The sequence below is a fragment of the Cyprinus carpio genome, chromosome B5 (assembly GCF_018340385.1).
Source record: "Cyprinus carpio isolate SPL01 chromosome B5, ASM1834038v1, whole genome shotgun sequence".
Taxonomy (NCBI): Eukaryota; Metazoa; Chordata; class Actinopteri; order Cypriniformes; family Cyprinidae; genus Cyprinus; species Cyprinus carpio.
Window position 1 is genome coordinate 9,819,685 of NC_056601.1, and position 16,671 is coordinate 9,836,355.

The following is a 16,671-nucleotide window of genomic DNA, read 5'->3' on the forward strand; positions in this document are numbered from 1 at the left end:
TCAGAATTTACAAAATCTGCAATTATATTATGAATCTGTCTTCCAAAGCGTGTTTTTGTCTTATCCTGAATCATTATGGTACCACTACAATAAGTGTTTATATTTTAGACAGAACAGGACAGCAACTGCTGAGGAGTTGTTTACATTAAATTAGTAATTTACATTAAATTAGAAAACCGTTATTTAAAATGGATAACATTTCACAACATTACATTTTTCATTAAATTTTTTATCAAATAAATGCATCCTTGGTAAGCATAAGACTTTTTTTCAAAAACATAAAATAATCTTACCAAACCCCAAATGGTAATATATGTAAAAGAATAATAATCAAATTTGTTTTATACAGATTTAAAGAAAATAAAAACATACAACAAGAAATGGTAACACTTGACAATAAGGTGAATTTAGCTGAATTTAGCTAATGCATCATGCATTTACAGCATTTATTAATCCAGGTTAATGTTAATTTATAAATATAACATTGATAATTATTCATTTATGTTTGTGGGAAAAACACTAATGTTTATACTGCTTGAAATGTTAGTAATGAATTTGTAGAAAGAACAGATTAATAAATGCTGTAAAAGTACTGTTCATTTTTAGTTCATGATTCCAAATGCATTAACTTGTTAACAAATTGAGCCTTATAGTAAAGTGTTACAAATCTGTGTACAACACAGTCTTGTTGTATTGTGAATGTTACGTTGGGATGATTAATGTTATCCATCTATTTCCCATGGTGCAAAAATGGCAGCCACAGACAGTTGGCTGGATGTTTAAAAACACCAGGATATGGATTTTGTCACAGCCCCTTGATGGCCCTCTTCAGGCCTTGTGTGTAGACAAAAGTGCTAAGCTCTGGAGGGCCGTCCAGACTGCTTGTGTGTGTGTGTGTGTGTGTGTGTCTGTGTATGTATGAAGAAGGGCTCTGACAAAAGTATCCATGGTGACACAGCGATCTGTAACTCATGCTGCAGCAAATGTGTCCCATTTCCCTAAAGCGTCTGTTCAGCCATCTCTGTCTGTCTCTATGTATCTGTCTCTCTCTGTCTATTGATTTCCTCTTCCACCTCTCTATATCTTTCATTTCAGTTTCTCTCCACTGTTCATCTTTTTTCTTAAAAACTCAAGCCACCATTTTTCTCTGTCTCTGTCATTCATTCTGTGAGACTGCAAGAAGGAAGGGACACATTATGTTAGCTGCATATTTCACTCAGCACCGTCTGCATGCGTCTGTTAATTGAATTATAGACAGGGTGAGTCTCCGTCGTAGCGTGCATTAGTGAGGCAGCATAGGAAATATAGGCAGCAGAAGTGCCTGCAGTACCTTCAGAGTCTTTAGACATGTAGAGGGATAGCTTGGTGCCGTAGGGGATCCGAATACAATCTGGACCAGGGATGGAAAAGAGTAATATATCAACCCAACCCACACACAGATTAAAAGACAAATGCATCGTAAGACAATACACAAACACAGACTGACGACTCGCATACAAAACTCACTACCAGAAGAACTGCAACATATCATATACTTGGGGGCAATAGGCAAATTTTCCCAGTATCACACACTGTCAAATCCTGAATGCAAATACCCATGTTTAACCTCTATATTAAGTTTAATAGCATGGAAATTCAGTGTAATTGTTTCATCTGGAGCAGAAGCCTACCATCTCCAAGCGGCGAAGGGAAGACAGGCATCTCGTAGCCGGTTGGAGTCTGAGGGGAACTCTGGGAACTAGTGTCTCTGGAGCTACAGTTGGAGGCAGAGTTTATAGGTGCTGACGAGATGAAATAGATATCAGACTACGGAAAAAAGAGAGGAAGAAATAACGATAAAAACTGTAGGAAATGTGAAATGACTGATGAATGTTTGGAAAGGATCTGTATAATTTATACAGAAGAATGATTTATTATTATTTAATAAATATTATTTATTTATACAGATCTTATAAAAGAGACAACAATCAATATATTTTCTGCTGTTGTTAATAAATTGTCCATGTGTTAAATCTGTGTCAATTCTGTAGTTAGTGAGATTTTTTTTTTTTAAAAACTAAATTAACATTTTTGTTCAGAAAAGATGCATTAAATTGATCAAAAGTGACAGTAAAGACTTAAATTGTTGCAAAAAAGTCTTTTTTAAGTAAATGCTGTTCTTCTGAACTTAATATTCATCAAAGAATCATGAAAAATCGTTCATGGTTTCCAAAAAAAGATATTAAGTTTTTCAAAATTGATAATACATTTGCCATTACAGGAATCAATTATATTTTTTTGCCCTCGAGTCGGGATTCAATCTTGGGACACCCGTATCACAACGGTGCACTGCCCACAATGCTATCGGCACCGACAATAAATTCAATTTTAAAATATATTAAAATATCAAACGTTTTTTGTAAATTCTAATAATATTACTGTTTTAATGATTTTTGATCAAATAAAGTCTTATGGATGGAAAAAGTCTTTATTTAAAAAGTAACCTAAAAAGAGTGTAGTAGTATTATAAAAGATTTAAAATATGGTTTCAGACTGTACAATAACAATGTCATTTGCACAAGATAAATACACTGCTATAAAATGGTCTTCATAGGCAGAACCTTATGGATAGAACACTTACTCTGGACGCAGTCAGTTGCAATTCCGGAACGACAGCTGTATATACTAGGTTGCCATTGACGACTAATCGAATCTCTATGGAGTCAGTGGTGAACGCAAGGATGTACGGGAACGCACACACTGTGACACAGGAAGTGACAGAATAGAGAGACATCTCAAATATATTCCCACTAATGCAAATGCGACACGATTGTTGAACTGTAGAAAAAGTAGTAATAACAAAAGAATATTTAAGATCCTAAAGGTACTGACCAATAGCGTTGGGCATTTGGTTCCAGCTGAAATGGAAGTCTGAAGTATTGGGCTGAATCATGGGTGTTGCTCCATTAAACGGACAGACCTTTTTATAGACGCAGATATCTGTTAAAAGAAAATTCCAGCTTTAGTGACTCTGACTATGCAGATGCAATTACTGACACTGTAATAGACACTAACTGTTATAGCAAAGAAGAAGTCCAGCCTCTCCATCTTCATACACATCTATGGCAGAAACAAAGTTCACCTGGAGAAAAGTAATAAAGACTCATGTTACCAATCAAAAACTGACAGTTTGGTGTACATAACTGATAAAGGGAAGGGAAGGATATCTAGATTGTATAAAACTCCAGTAGTCAGTGTCACATGAGCCTTCAGAAATCGTTTTATATGCTAATTTGCAGCTAAAAAGAACATTGCTTGCTAATATCAATGTTGAAAACAGTTGAGCTTCTTAATATTTTGGTGAAAACTTATACATTTTTTGTCCGGATTCTTTGATGAATAGTTCATTTATTTGAGAAAAATCTTTTGTAACATTCTAAATATCTTTACTGTCACTTTTGATCAATTAAGTGGATCCTTGCTAAATAGAAAAATATATTTTATATAAAAAAGAATAATATTCCTGACCACAAATAGTGTATGTTGTATTCAAGTGGCTGTTTCTCACCCGGTTGGAGTCTACATGGTGTAGTCTGTAAGCGTCTCCTGTACTCTCATTGATCAAGTCAAACTGATGTCTGTAGGCGACACAGATCATGTGATCATTCTCTCCTGTTGGGCCATCAACCAGGGCCATGACCACCGGTGAGTCACATAAGCAGATCTCCTAAGAAAGGAGACAGCAAACATTCACACTGTTGAGAGCTTTTGAAAATTTGGTCTGTGAGAACCACTTGTCTATAAACTACAAGTGGCAATAAAATGCAGTTAACTTCAATGCATGATGTTAAGATTGCTGAATCCATCTCATACCCGTATGTACTGGAACTCTTCCACAGGTGAGTCAGTAGTCCCTGTGACTGTAGCGATAGAGCTGAGGCAATCAAGGCGTGACTGTTTCCTTGTGATCAGAAGGAGCTTGTTTCTTATCGCTGCAACGATTCTGAGCTCCACCCCATGATGCGTGTTTATGGAGTAGAGATGGCAGCCTGAGGAAACACATTTCAGTTACTTGATTGCGATGATCTTGGAAATCATCAAATTTATTAGCTAATTATTAAATTCTTTAAGAAACTTCAAATTTGTCAAATAGACTGCATAGCTTTAATAAGCTTATAGGGAAAGTTCACCCAAAAATGAAAATTCTATCACTAAGTACTTACCCTAATGTTCCAAACCCACAAGACCTTTGATAATCTTCAAAATACAATTGAAGATATTTTTTATAAAATCCAAGATATTTTTGACCTGGCAGAGACCGCAACAGAACTACCATCTTCAAGGCCCAGAAAGGTAGTAAGGACATCATTAAAATAGTTCATGCGAAATCAGTGGTTCAGCTGTAATTTTAATAATAAAGTCATTATTTTTTTTTCTTTATGTACAAAAAGCTTCTTAAAATTAAGGTTGAACCACTGATGTCACATGGACTATTTTAACGATCTCCTTATTACCTTTCTGACTCTTGAACGAGTTGTGTTGCTGTCTAATTCATAAAATTTCATAAAAAAATCTTAATTTGTGTTCTGAAGATGAACGAAGGTCTTACAGGTTTGAAATGACATTAGGCTAAGTAATTAATGGCAGAATTTTCAATTTGGGTGAACTATTCTTTTAACTACTTTGAATTAGAAAATTTCTATTTCAGAATGTTGCTTCACCAACACTCATATTTAGAGTTTAAATAATATTGTCCAATTTTAAATGATTTAAAATATTTGTGTGGGTGATGATGATAAAAGTCTTTCTTTCGTACCTTTGGTTTTCTCAAGCTTGTTCTCTCGACTGTCATACTTTGTGCGGACAAGCTGCCGCTCCTCTATCCCCCGTTTGAGAGTACTCAGTCTGTAAACATACAGTCGAGCATCTTTCCCTGCAACACAGTGGAAATTGGATAAAAAGCAATTGGAATTAAAGCTTAATTTGATGTAAAGACTCAAGCACTCTGGTTCAGTTTGAATATTCAAATGAGTGTGATTACTTTAGCTGTTTAGTGAATTCTACAAACAACAGCTTTCAGAACCATAACTATATGATAACTGGCTGGCAACAAATGAGAGACCTGTCTCATTAAACTGAATGACATCTCAGCTAGTGCAGCATGTTTGGTTTACAAATGCCTGTCCTAGTGAATGAAAGTTGCTTGGTGACCGAATTGATAACCAATTCATTATTTTCCCTCTGGATTAGCTGTGCTTTCCAGTAAGAGTGAGAGTTTGCTGTACGCCGTCTTGAACTAATGATCAGAATAGAAGATGGTGGTAGACTCTAAATTACATGGATCTTTAGTCCGGGCTTCTCTTTATAATGAGCTATAAGTCTTGACAATGTGACCCAGAGATGCTGCCCGCATGTGTGTGTGTGTGTGTGTGTGTGTTTGAGATACTATTTTGTGCTATTCCCTGTTGGCTAAAGATGCTCATTAGAGCAAAGACCTAGAGTTTCCTTTGCCACTTTGCTTTGGTCTCTTTCTTTCTCACGATGTCTCTCATTTCACACCCTTTCTTCTACCCACATACAAACTGTCTCATATTCATATGTTCATGTAAATATAAAAACAACACACATCTTACCCTTATCTGCTCTTGCAATGAGGAGGTCCTGAGGTTCAAGCAGGTGCATTTGTTTGACAGTCAAGGTTTTGTCAAATACCTGCACTGGAGGCAGGGTTGGTGAATCTAGATCAGCATGCAAAGCAAGATTAGTTTGTGGTCTGCATGGTAACTCAATCCCGCACTAAGATTTGCTCACTTTGATTAACAAACACATTTGATCACCAAACGTACTGGGTCAAATTCTTTGTAATATTTATAAGCATTTGTTTCTTCTGTAGTGTAATGGTTTTGCTTTACATACCTGCATTGGAGAACAGTGGATCTGAGGCTAAAAGGGAAGATAGAGGTAATCAAATTTCAAAAAAAAAAAAAAGAAAAAAAAAAGTGCCTTGAACACTACCATTCAAAAGTCTGGGGTCAGTATTTATTTATTTATTTTTTAAAATAATTTAATACTTTTTCAGGAAGGACATTAAATTGATCAAGAGTGCAATTAAAGTGATTTATACTGTTACAAAATTTAAATAAAGGCTGTTTTTTGGAAGAATCCTGAAAAATGGATTATTCATTGAAGGCTATTCATCAAAAAAAAAAAAAAAAAATAATAATAATAAATAAATGAAAAATCCTAAAGCATTGTTTCCATAAAAATATTAAGCAGCACAACATATTAGAATATTAGAAAGATTTCTGAAGAATCTGAAGACTGTTCAGCTTTGCTATCACAGGAATAAATTACATTTTGAAACATTAAAACTGAAAACTCTTATTTTAAAATTATAATAATATTTCATAATCCTGTTTTTACAGTATTTTTCATCAAATAAATGCAGCCTGAGTGAGCATAAGAGATTTCTGTCAAAAACATTTCAAATCTTACAGACCCTCTTTTGAATGGTAGTGTTTATTTTGTTTCCTCATCCTCACATTCCAACCCAGTGTGATTTTTCTTTTTTCCACAGGCAACAAAAAAAGTTAAGCAGGATGCTCGCATTAAAACCTGGTGCACAAATTGTCGGCACTAGTATTTTTGTGTATTTTGTCAGTTTGTAAGTTTGCCTCTTCTCATTGTTCCTTTTTATTGTATGGAAAAAAGCAGCATCAAGTTTCTTTTTGTATTCCACATCTACCCCCCCCCCCCACCCAAATTCGTTTTTTGGTTTAACTGTCCATTTAATGTAATTATTATTGAAATGAACTCAGTTCAATGTCCATTAATACATTCCATCAAAAAAAGCTGGTCAGCGTTACATTCAGTCTGTCTTTACGTGTCATCTGTAAGAAAACTGCTCCTCTGTCCAGTTGTATTGTTTCTCATTAAAAAGCATTCTCACCCTCCAGCAGCATGACCCCTGCTGAATCCGTGGCAACCAGTAATGACTGTCCCCACGAATCTCCACAGACTATATCATACGGGAAGCTACTGCAGAATGACTGTGACTCCCATGGCTGCAGAGAACATGGCAACACAGTTAGAGATGAACTGTAAACAAAATAACAGCATCCATCTCACTTTCCCCTTGCCCTCTCACCTCTTTCCTGCAAAGACCAGTGGTGACTAAACTGGTGGGTGCATCACCTCGAACTATAGTTTTCAGCTTCAAGGCCTGGACGCAATATTATATCTATTAATGACATCACTTATATTGTGACATTGTCTTTCATGCCATATCTTTATATTTTATTTGTATATCTACATCTTACCTGTCCCACTCGAACAAACTCAGCCTGGCGTGCCTCTTCTTTTTTACGGGCGGATTTGGGTGACTCTGGCAGTACATCGCTGAATGAGCGTCGGTTCAGCATGTTCTGCGGAGAAAAGGGAACCTACAGGAGCGGTATACAGATAAAGATGGATCTGAGAGACTGACCCAGAAACAGACAGAAAGACAGAGAGCATAGCAGAAACTAACAAATTCTTACACCACTGTACCTAACCAGCCATCACCTAGATAGAGTTAAGAATCAAATAATGATGGTTCAAATTCTGCTTCTACTATAGAACACTCATTTATGATTCTTTTTGATAAAGAAATCATTCAAAAGATTAATTTGTTAAAATAAAGTTATCAGTTGAGCGGTTGTCTTGCTGCATATGAGAGCAACACAACAGAAAGGTTTACTGTCAGAGTATGATGAAAGTCAGATTTTAACTAAAAAGACAATGCCAACTCTAGTGGCAAGTGACGGGGGCTGCCAAACAGCGGTTTGGAAGAGTGGTGTATATATGACTAAAAAAGAACACTGCGGAGAAACAGTGCAAAACATCTGAAAATATATGTCAGAAAAGGAAATGAGGTAAAAGTCTGAGGATAAACATAGTGAAATACAGAAAAGTATTGAGCTAGATCAGTGCTTTTCAACCTTTTTGAATCCAAGGCCCTTCATGTGCACAATAGTATTTGAAGGCTCCATGACTCCTTCAGTTGTTTGTAATTTACTAGATAGGTTTATTTTTTAAATGTATCATTTACTCACAATTTCTAACAGGAAAAAAAAAAAAATAGAGCTTGGCATAACTAAAAAAATACACATTCATTATGAAAAGGGTTCATGTAATTAAAAGATCGCATTTTCAGGCCTAGAAATCACACTATTAAAATTTGGCTTCCTCATATATATATATATATATATATATATATATATATATATATATATATATATATATATATATATATATATCAGTTTGTTTTTTTCAAGACAATGGGAATGCTGATTCTTCAAAAGGAAAAAATAAAACCGTTGTTTAGAGGTTAATTAAAGTGAGAGATATCTTAATTTTTAGTTCTTTTGGCTTATTTTAATTTTGAGGCCCCCTTGGCAGTTTGCTGAGGCCCCCTAGTGGGCTCCAGCCCCTGACTGAGAAACACTATGTGTCCATACCTTGGGCATGTCAGGCATGAGATCCTGGTTCAAGGATCTGATCAGCATGTCCAGCGTGCGCTGACGTTTCTGAGCAAAAGTGGGGGTCTCAAGAGTGGCTTTTTCTCCATTTATTACTATTGGAGACAGAAGGATAAAGGTAGCAGTATTATGTAACAGAGTTACCCTTAGGAAACAGCATGACACATTTTACAAGCTCTGTTTAATGGAAGCATCTGCTTTACGGAGTTCATGAGCCAAAACAAACCATTAAAGCTGGCAACAGAAAAACACAGGTGTATATCCACAGGAGGTCTGTGTAAAGCAGACAACATGAAATGACATTTGGAATGCATTTAAAATGATGTAATCTATTTTGACTGGCTGGGACATGAAATATTAGTAGTTTTAGATTTTATGGCTTTAATTAGCTAGGATGTGATATGGCTGGAATGCTCAGGCTTGATTACATCAGCAGAAAAGTGATAAAGTGGGAAAGTTGTTATATTTTGGTGAAAGATTATGAACAAAACTTTATGTACTGGTGAATTTACTAACATTTAACTAGTAAAAAGTCCCTGAACTCCTGGTGGTCTGTGAACACTGGAGGGGAAGGGAGTGGTGGGCCAAACAGCGGCACACTCTCCTCTGAGAAAATCTTCAACCTGCAACAAAACAAAATGATTAAGATACAAATAATATACACTACCATTCAGATAAGTTTTTTTTCTTATGTTTTTGAAGTCTAAAATATTATTGTAATGTAAAATATCTCATTTCTATTTAAATATAATTTAAAATATTTTTTTTTCCTTTGAAGACAAAACTGAATTTTCAGCAGCTATTACTTCTTCAGTGTCACATGATCCTTCAGAAATCATTTTAACATGCAGATATGATCAACTTTGAAAACAGTTGTGCTGCCTATTTTTTTAAGGATTATTTGATGAAGAGAATGGTCAAAAGAACAGGAGAGATTTGAAATGGAAATTTTTGTAACACTCAAAATGTCCTTACTTTCGTTTTTTATCAAATTAATGCACCCTAGCTGAATAAAAGTATTAATTTAATCTAAAAAATCTTACTTCACCCAAACTTTGGAACAGTAGTGTATATTTATTATATTATTAAAACAACATTTAACATATGCTATGCATAAAAAGTAAAACCTCAAATATACACACATACCTGTAACTATCATTCTGGCTGTTATATCGAACTAAGGCAAAAATATCTGTGGTTTATGTAAAGGAAATTATACAATTGCTTGATGTGCAAAACTGCTAAATTTTATTTACATGTATTTTTAATCATTGTCTTGTAAAAAAACAAAACAAAAAAACCACCCATAAATAGCCTAATTGCTGTCACTGAGTGACTCATTTAATCATTTCCACTCAGCTTGAGGATGAAGGATACGTGTGAAATGGGAGCGAATCATAGAGGGTTTGAAGGACGGAGAGGCGTCATCTCCCTCCTGAAACACAATGGTCACAATGTCGTTCCCAATATGTCTCTTCCTCTCTACCTGCACAGATTGAAATAATGAAAGCTATAATCATGCATTCATGAAACACATTTTTAAAAAGCTGCTTTTGTTACCTGACACTATTACACCAACTTTTTTTTTCTCTCCAGTATGAACAAATGATGGACAAATGTTTCATTTTGAAAAGAGCACATGCCTATGTGTGTAGGTTTGTTGGTGCGTTTGGTGTGTGTGCATGTGTGGACATTCAAAAGATGCTATATGACCTCTGACACCTCAAGCCTGTTAGCCAGAAAGCATAATTGAGCTTGTTAATGAGTCTGAACCATTACGGTCGGAAAGGAGCTTTTATCTTTTATCTCAAGAGCGCACACACACACACACACACACACACACACACAAACATCCCCTTAAAGCTCAATTACTACATGGCTGCTTTTCACCTGCCCCTCTCCGCCAGCTATCTTTCTCATTCTCTTTCTCTCTCACACACAAACACACACATCCAGACACAGATGCATGAGCGTGAGCTGTGACAGGAATGAGTATTTACTTATTGCAGCGACAGATTCATTTCTACTGAGAGCTAAATTATAATTCTCTGCCACTTCCCCTCTTCCTTGCACAAGAGCATACTTCCAGTGACATACCATGTAACACTTGAACAATAGCAACCTGACTGACTCTTACATGTTTTTAGCATATTACAAGCAGGGTTGAGCCTTCTATGATCAGTCCATTAACTCCAAAAACACCTCATGTTTTATAAAATTGTACCTCATGTATAAAATTTCCAAAATTGTGAATAAAATTACCTGAAAACAATTATTTGGCTTTGCTTCAACATTATACTGTTAAGTCAGTTTCATAGCACAGGTTATTGAGTGATGATTATGTTCCATCGAACACATGGGATGGAAACTCCTTGTTTCATGTCACAATATTTTTTTTAAATGTTAATTAATTTGCATAATTAAATTTTGCAACTTGAACAGAAACGCAACAATGCAACATTTTTGAATCTGTAAATAACGACTTAAATATCGTATGATTTACAGCTATTTACCCATTTAAAAATGTTGCAGATTCAGAAAGGTTACAGATTCAAAAATGCTCCTCACACAAATCTCATAAGTTCAAAGTAGTTGAAATATACCACACAAGTCACTTTTATGATGACATGCTGGTGTTTTTTTTTTCTTTTTTCTGTTTTGTAGCTTGACAGATGTAGTTACTATGAACTGTCCTTGATGGAAAATAACTGTAAAGGTCCTTCTTTTGTGTTCCACTCATTTGAAACTCATTTGGGTTTGGAATGACATGAGGGTGAGAAAATTATAACTGAATTTCCTTTTTTGTGTGTGTGAACTCAACCTTTAAAAAGAGTTTTCTTTCAAGAAAAGACTCACTCTCCCTTGTGGACTCTACTTGATTTTTGAGTCTTCTGACTATTTGGTTTGTCTGAATGCTTTTAGGGGTCGGCAAGAGACTTTTGGAGCGCATCAGCTTTCCTTCCCTTTTCATGAGCGGTTCAGCATTGGTAAAAAGGTGGTTATTGACATGAAGGGCTGAAGAGGCTCTTGGCTGTAGAGTGCCAAGACCTTGAACCGACACAAATACTTTGAAAATCCTGCTATTGTGAATGTTTCCACAAGCACTCCAGTGCACAAGAGCACTACTTGTACTCAATCAGACATATGATCTGACGGAATGGGAGAGAAAGAGAGAGAGAGCGAGAAAGAAGGATTGCTGTGTGTGATATAATCAAGAGAAGAAAGGGATATGAAGTGAGAGAGAGTGAAGTGATTGACGCTTGATGTAATCAGGATATGGAGCTGAAGGGGGAAGGGCAGAAGAGAAAAGAGAGGGAGAGACTGACCGCTGTGATGTCCAGTGCTTTTGGATGTTAAATATAGCCTGTTTTCCCCTCACCACCTACTGAGCTACAGACTGCCTCCTTTCTGCCTCAACAAACACATGCAGCTCCCTTCACTTTTGCTATCATTCAAATTTCTCTTTCAGTCCTCCTTTTCTCTGTCTGTGTCCTCTGCTCTCTACTTGTCTTTCTCTTATTCTGTTTATAGTTTTACATGGATGTGTTTTGTGTGTGTGTGTGTGTGTGTGTGTGTGTGTCTAAAGTCTTATTCAGACACAACTGGTTTTAGAAAAACCTGTTTGGATAGTGCTCATATTGGGAATGGGCTGATAATGATACTGATAATACGAAAACTTGATAATATTGTCATGGTTGGTAAATGACATAACAATTTTATACTATATTGTCTAAATAAATTAAAATCCAAACATTAAAAAGTAAAATTAGTAATTTTAAATACGACAAGTGAATTAAGGCACAACATTATAATGTACAATAAAAGCCCCCAAACTTTTTGAATGGTCAAAAATAAAAAATATTGGTCAAAAACAATATGGTACAAATATACTGTGCATCTTATAGCTTATGTGTTTTTTATCTTACCTGTTGTTTGTTCTCTTTAGAATAAGGTAACATGGTGGAAACATGGAACATGAGCTCATGACCCTGATAGACTGTGTAAATGGAATTTATTCCTGTAGTGTCATCTAAACAGATAAAGAGAGAACATGAATAAGCAAAATTCACTTGAAAGGAAAAAAAAAATCCTCTGTTGATCTGTAAAATGTTTTTTTGTCCTACTCTTAGTGTCCAGTCCTCCTCGATACCCTGCCCATCCTTGCAGACAGATTGTGTCACCAAGGAGATTCAGAAATTTATCAAGATTCTCACTTCCTGATTCTGAAAAAAATAAAAATTAAATAAAATACAAAACCAATATGAATACAGAGCATTAATAAATTTAACAAACATCAAGTGAGCCACCTTATGCTGTTCACATGCATATACTAAAATGAATGTGAATTAATATGGCATATTTCTGATTGAAATAACATTCAAATAGAATCTACAGAATCACATCTATTTTGCTATTGGTAATTATTATTTAACATTGTGCATATATAGCACAAATATTGAAAGTAGAAAGGAACAAACAAAATATTTAGTATTATGAGCATATTAGGAGTGGTTCTGTGCTCACCATTGCTGAACATTTCATCATCTGTCAACTGTCCATCTTTGGCATAAAGAACACCAAATTTAAAGTTTACACTACCCTGTGAGAACATACAAACATATGTGATGAGCATACATTGGGAATTCATTAACAAACTGATAGAGAAATCATTAATAAGGTCATTTATTCGCATTGCATACATAAATCAAACACATACACACATTTGACAGTACACACCTCTTGCTCCTCCAGCACCAGTAAGTCCTGCCAACAAAAAAATAAATAAATAAAAAACATGAATTATATCTCAGTACAATAAATAATTCAGTTTCCAGGAAGGTTAAATTTCTAAACACCAGTTAGGAGGACTAATAGTGTGGGTTACACAAACATTACAGGGAGCGTGTTCATGCATTCAAATATCTGAATGCTGCCGACAATAGCCTTTGATTAGCGGCATATATTTCGACAAAGGCAAAGCTCTCTGGAGCAACAGAAGCTCACACAGTGCCTGTGTTTGAATGATTATGAAGCAGAACTACAAACCAGAGCAGAAACCGACAGTAATTAACAGAGTAGACAACATGTGATTGACAGGTGTGGGTGAGCACCTTCTGAATCTCTGGGTTAAGGATTTCCCTCGGGCCCTTTTCAAAACGATCCACATTCATGGCACTGGAGGACAAAAGGGTCATATGAATGCAATGCATTTTAATCTGTTTTGCTCAAATTAAATGCTTGCATGTGCATTTGTTTACTGGCAAGCAGGATGCATTATAAACAGACTTACCTTAATATAGATTTGACTGATAGTGTTTTTGTCGGACTGTATGGAAGGCTGATTTTTAGAGTACCCTAAAGGAGAAGGACACATTTAGCAAATTATACATATATTAAGCGAAATATGACTGGAGGCTACGACACAGGGTTTTAAAACCGAGAACTTGTTGCTCATAGGAAAGTGACATTTAATACCGTGTCACTGTGCTATTCAGGTTTTTTTTTAGCCATTTCGTCTTCACATGCTGGCCTTTGAGACAACAGAGCCAAACAATGTAGAGTCGCTTCATGAAGTGGTCAATCTGTTATGTGAGTCACTGCACAGAGCAAAAGTGACGCACACACATGCTGTTACCTGTCACTGGCTGACTCACCGTCTTGCGCCACAGGATGGCTCGATACTGTGGGACCCTCTGGTTGTTCTGGTCTGACAGAACCACAGACAGGAAGAAGGGATTCTTCTCTGCATCCATCCCCACGTAGTTTTGATGAACTACAGAATGAAGGGAAAGTCACTGCCTCTGGTTTTTATTTCAGTAGCTATATATATATTAGTGCTGTCAAATGATTAATCGCATCCAAAATAACCTTTTTTGTTTACAAATGTGTATACTGTATATATTTATTAAATATAATATTTATTAAAATAGATATTTATAATTAATATTGAGATATTTATATTTATATTAAATGTATATTTAATGTATATATTTAAGAAAATTTTTGTTTTTATATGTAATATATTTATATATAATATAAAATATAAGAATATGTAAATGTATAAATGTAAATATTTTCAAAATATATACTGTTTGTGTGTGTATTTATATTTACATAATAAATAAACACAGTACAAATTAGAAAAGGAAATCTTTTGTAACATCATAAAGGGGGGAAGTGGCCTAGTGGTAAGAGAGTTTAACTCCTAACCCTAAGGTTGTGGGTTCGAGTCTCAGGCTGGAAATACCACAACTGAGGTGCCCTACCGAACCCCCAACTGCTCCCGGGGCTGCAGCATAAATGGCTGGCCACTGCTCCGGGTGTGTGTTCACTACAGTGTGTGTGCACTTTGGATGGGTTAAATGCAGAGCACGAATTCTGAGTATGGGTCACCATACTTGGCTGTATGTCACGTCACTTCACTAAATGTCTTTACTGTCATTTTGCATTAATATAGTGTGCCATATCTTACTAACCCCAAACATTTCAATGGCAGTGTACAGCAAAAAAAATGGATGATGCATATAAAAGTTTTTGGAGCTATTTTCTTTTCTGCCTTCTTGATGTGCTGCCTGCGCAATAGATGCCACACCAAAGTGCTGTGACCATGTGAACTGTCCTCAGAGACGTAACTGTGAAGATGCCTGTTTATTTAGATCTATTCCTGGCGCATCAGAATAAGAGGGAAAGAGGAAGGAAGGGATGGAAGCCTGCTGTTTGAGGAGAATATTTTGGACTGAGACAGACCAGGTTTACAGACAGAAGACAAATGAAAAGAGGCTGAAATCTAATTAGAAGACAAGATCTGGTCTGTCTCTGCATCTCCACCCTTCCTCTGAAGCATATTTGGTCTCTCTCCCCCTCTCTCATTCAATCACCCTCTCATTGAATGAAAGGTATTTGCAGTGATTTAAATCAATTAAAGAGACATAATGCAGCATCTGCCTCAAAACGTGTGGGAACAACAGTGTTTGTTTTTGTGTGAGGAAGGGAGACAAAGAAAGACAAGAAAAAAGAGTGATGAAGCATATAGCTGGTAAATGGTATGGTAAAATGGAATTGGTTCTTAATAAGAACTCAAATCCCGACCCTACTTTGACTATTCTCAAACTGTTCAGTTCCCTTTCAGTCGGTCACTCTCGACGTCACATTGGTGACCGACAAACTGGGATCTCACATCGATAGACCAATCTACTTCGAGTGTAAACTAAACGAGCCAATGCACATTGGCATGCAATTACTGCATCCAGCTGCAGCTGATCACAGCGTGAGCATAAAAAGGCAGCAGGTGCAATGCATATCAGCTTTTCACTTTGGAGCTAAACGACAACATCGTTCTGCTCCAACCAAGTCTCTTCAGTGAGCTACGAGTTTAACGTGCTCTTGGAAGCTTTTGGTGTTGGCGGCACCGCGCTTCATCAGTGGTCGTTCCTGTGTCGAGTGGGTTGCGCACTTCAGGTTGCACTTCCCCCTGTTGTGTTGCAAGTGGCCATTTCCCTTGTGCGCCTCAGCACTAAAAGAGCATTTTCCTGAAAGAGCAATTTCTTTGTAAAGAAAAATAATTCTTGTAAAGATAAATTTCTTTTTTAAAGATGCCGTTTCACTGTGCGTTTCTGGATGCAGTCGTTTCCTGGCTCCAGGTGATGGTCACGATCGCTGCCTCACGTGTCCGGGCATTAAACACACTGAGGTGGCGTTCATGGATGAGTCATGTTCCCATTGCGGGAAGATGACCATCTCGGAGCTGCGGGCCAGGCTCCGTTTCCTCCATGGGGGAGGAGCTCCATTGCCTCTGCCACAATCTAGTGCTCATCCTGGTGGCTGCCAGGCAAGGGCTACTTCCAGCAGTAACACGGGTGGTTTGAGGATTACAGCGGTGGCAAACCCCTCAGAGAACCAACCCTCAGGGGCCAACCACTCCTCTAGTGCTTCCGATCCAGTTGAGCTGCCAAAGGAACGCGCTGGGCCCTCTTCAAAGAGCATACCGGCGGTATCTTTCTGTGCTCCTCCCGATGACTGGATGTCGATCGCTGCATTGGAGGGAGTGCTCTCTGAGGAAGATTCGGCTGTGCTGCCACCCTCTGGGACGGTGGCAATGCCTGAATTGGATCCAGAGATGACACCTATGCTTTTCCAGGTCGGCGAGAAGGTAGGGCTCGAAAGGAAACCTCCC

General features: G+C 36.8%; 1 protein-coding gene across 10 annotated transcripts in view; it reads right to left on the minus strand.

Moving 5' to 3' along the window:
* The window catches only part of garnl3 (GTPase activating Rap/RanGAP domain like 3), a 64,941-nt gene that overhangs the window by 6,805 nt on the left and 41,465 nt on the right, over nucleotides 1-16,671 (minus strand). For 7 of the 10 annotated variants that reach the window (XM_042724213.1, XM_042724215.1, XM_042724219.1 and 4 more), the window contains 24 exons: nucleotides 14,153-14,271; nucleotides 13,789-13,853; nucleotides 13,610-13,673; nucleotides 13,236-13,262; nucleotides 13,023-13,098; nucleotides 12,623-12,721; nucleotides 12,425-12,528; nucleotides 9,876-9,984; nucleotides 9,645-9,690; nucleotides 9,015-9,121; nucleotides 8,478-8,593; nucleotides 7,299-7,421; nucleotides 7,127-7,201; nucleotides 6,929-7,043; nucleotides 5,896-5,922; nucleotides 5,613-5,717; nucleotides 4,796-4,912; nucleotides 3,853-4,028; nucleotides 3,548-3,706; nucleotides 3,055-3,121; nucleotides 2,872-2,979; nucleotides 2,621-2,739; nucleotides 1,671-1,806; nucleotides 1,331-1,390 (listed from right to left, as the gene is read on the minus strand). In XM_042724213.1, coding sequence (XP_042580147.1) covers nucleotides 1,331-1,390; nucleotides 1,671-1,806; nucleotides 2,621-2,739; nucleotides 2,872-2,979; nucleotides 3,055-3,121; nucleotides 3,548-3,706; nucleotides 3,853-4,028; nucleotides 4,796-4,912; nucleotides 5,613-5,717; nucleotides 5,896-5,922; nucleotides 6,929-7,043; nucleotides 7,127-7,201; nucleotides 7,299-7,421; nucleotides 8,478-8,593; nucleotides 9,015-9,121; nucleotides 9,645-9,690; nucleotides 9,876-9,984; nucleotides 12,425-12,528; nucleotides 12,623-12,721; nucleotides 13,023-13,098; nucleotides 13,236-13,262; nucleotides 13,610-13,673; nucleotides 13,789-13,853; nucleotides 14,153-14,271 — 2,319 coding nt within the window. The remainder of the gene's footprint in view (nucleotides 1-1,330; nucleotides 1,391-1,670; nucleotides 1,807-2,620; nucleotides 2,740-2,871; nucleotides 2,980-3,054; nucleotides 3,122-3,547; nucleotides 3,707-3,852; nucleotides 4,029-4,795; nucleotides 4,913-5,612; nucleotides 5,718-5,895; nucleotides 5,923-6,928; nucleotides 7,044-7,126; nucleotides 7,202-7,298; nucleotides 7,422-8,477; nucleotides 8,594-9,014; nucleotides 9,122-9,644; nucleotides 9,691-9,875; nucleotides 9,985-12,424; nucleotides 12,529-12,622; nucleotides 12,722-13,022; nucleotides 13,099-13,235; nucleotides 13,263-13,609; nucleotides 13,674-13,788; nucleotides 13,854-14,152; nucleotides 14,272-16,671) is intronic. The other 3 variants (XM_042724216.1, XM_042724223.1, XM_042724218.1) reach the window with 3 other exon arrangements.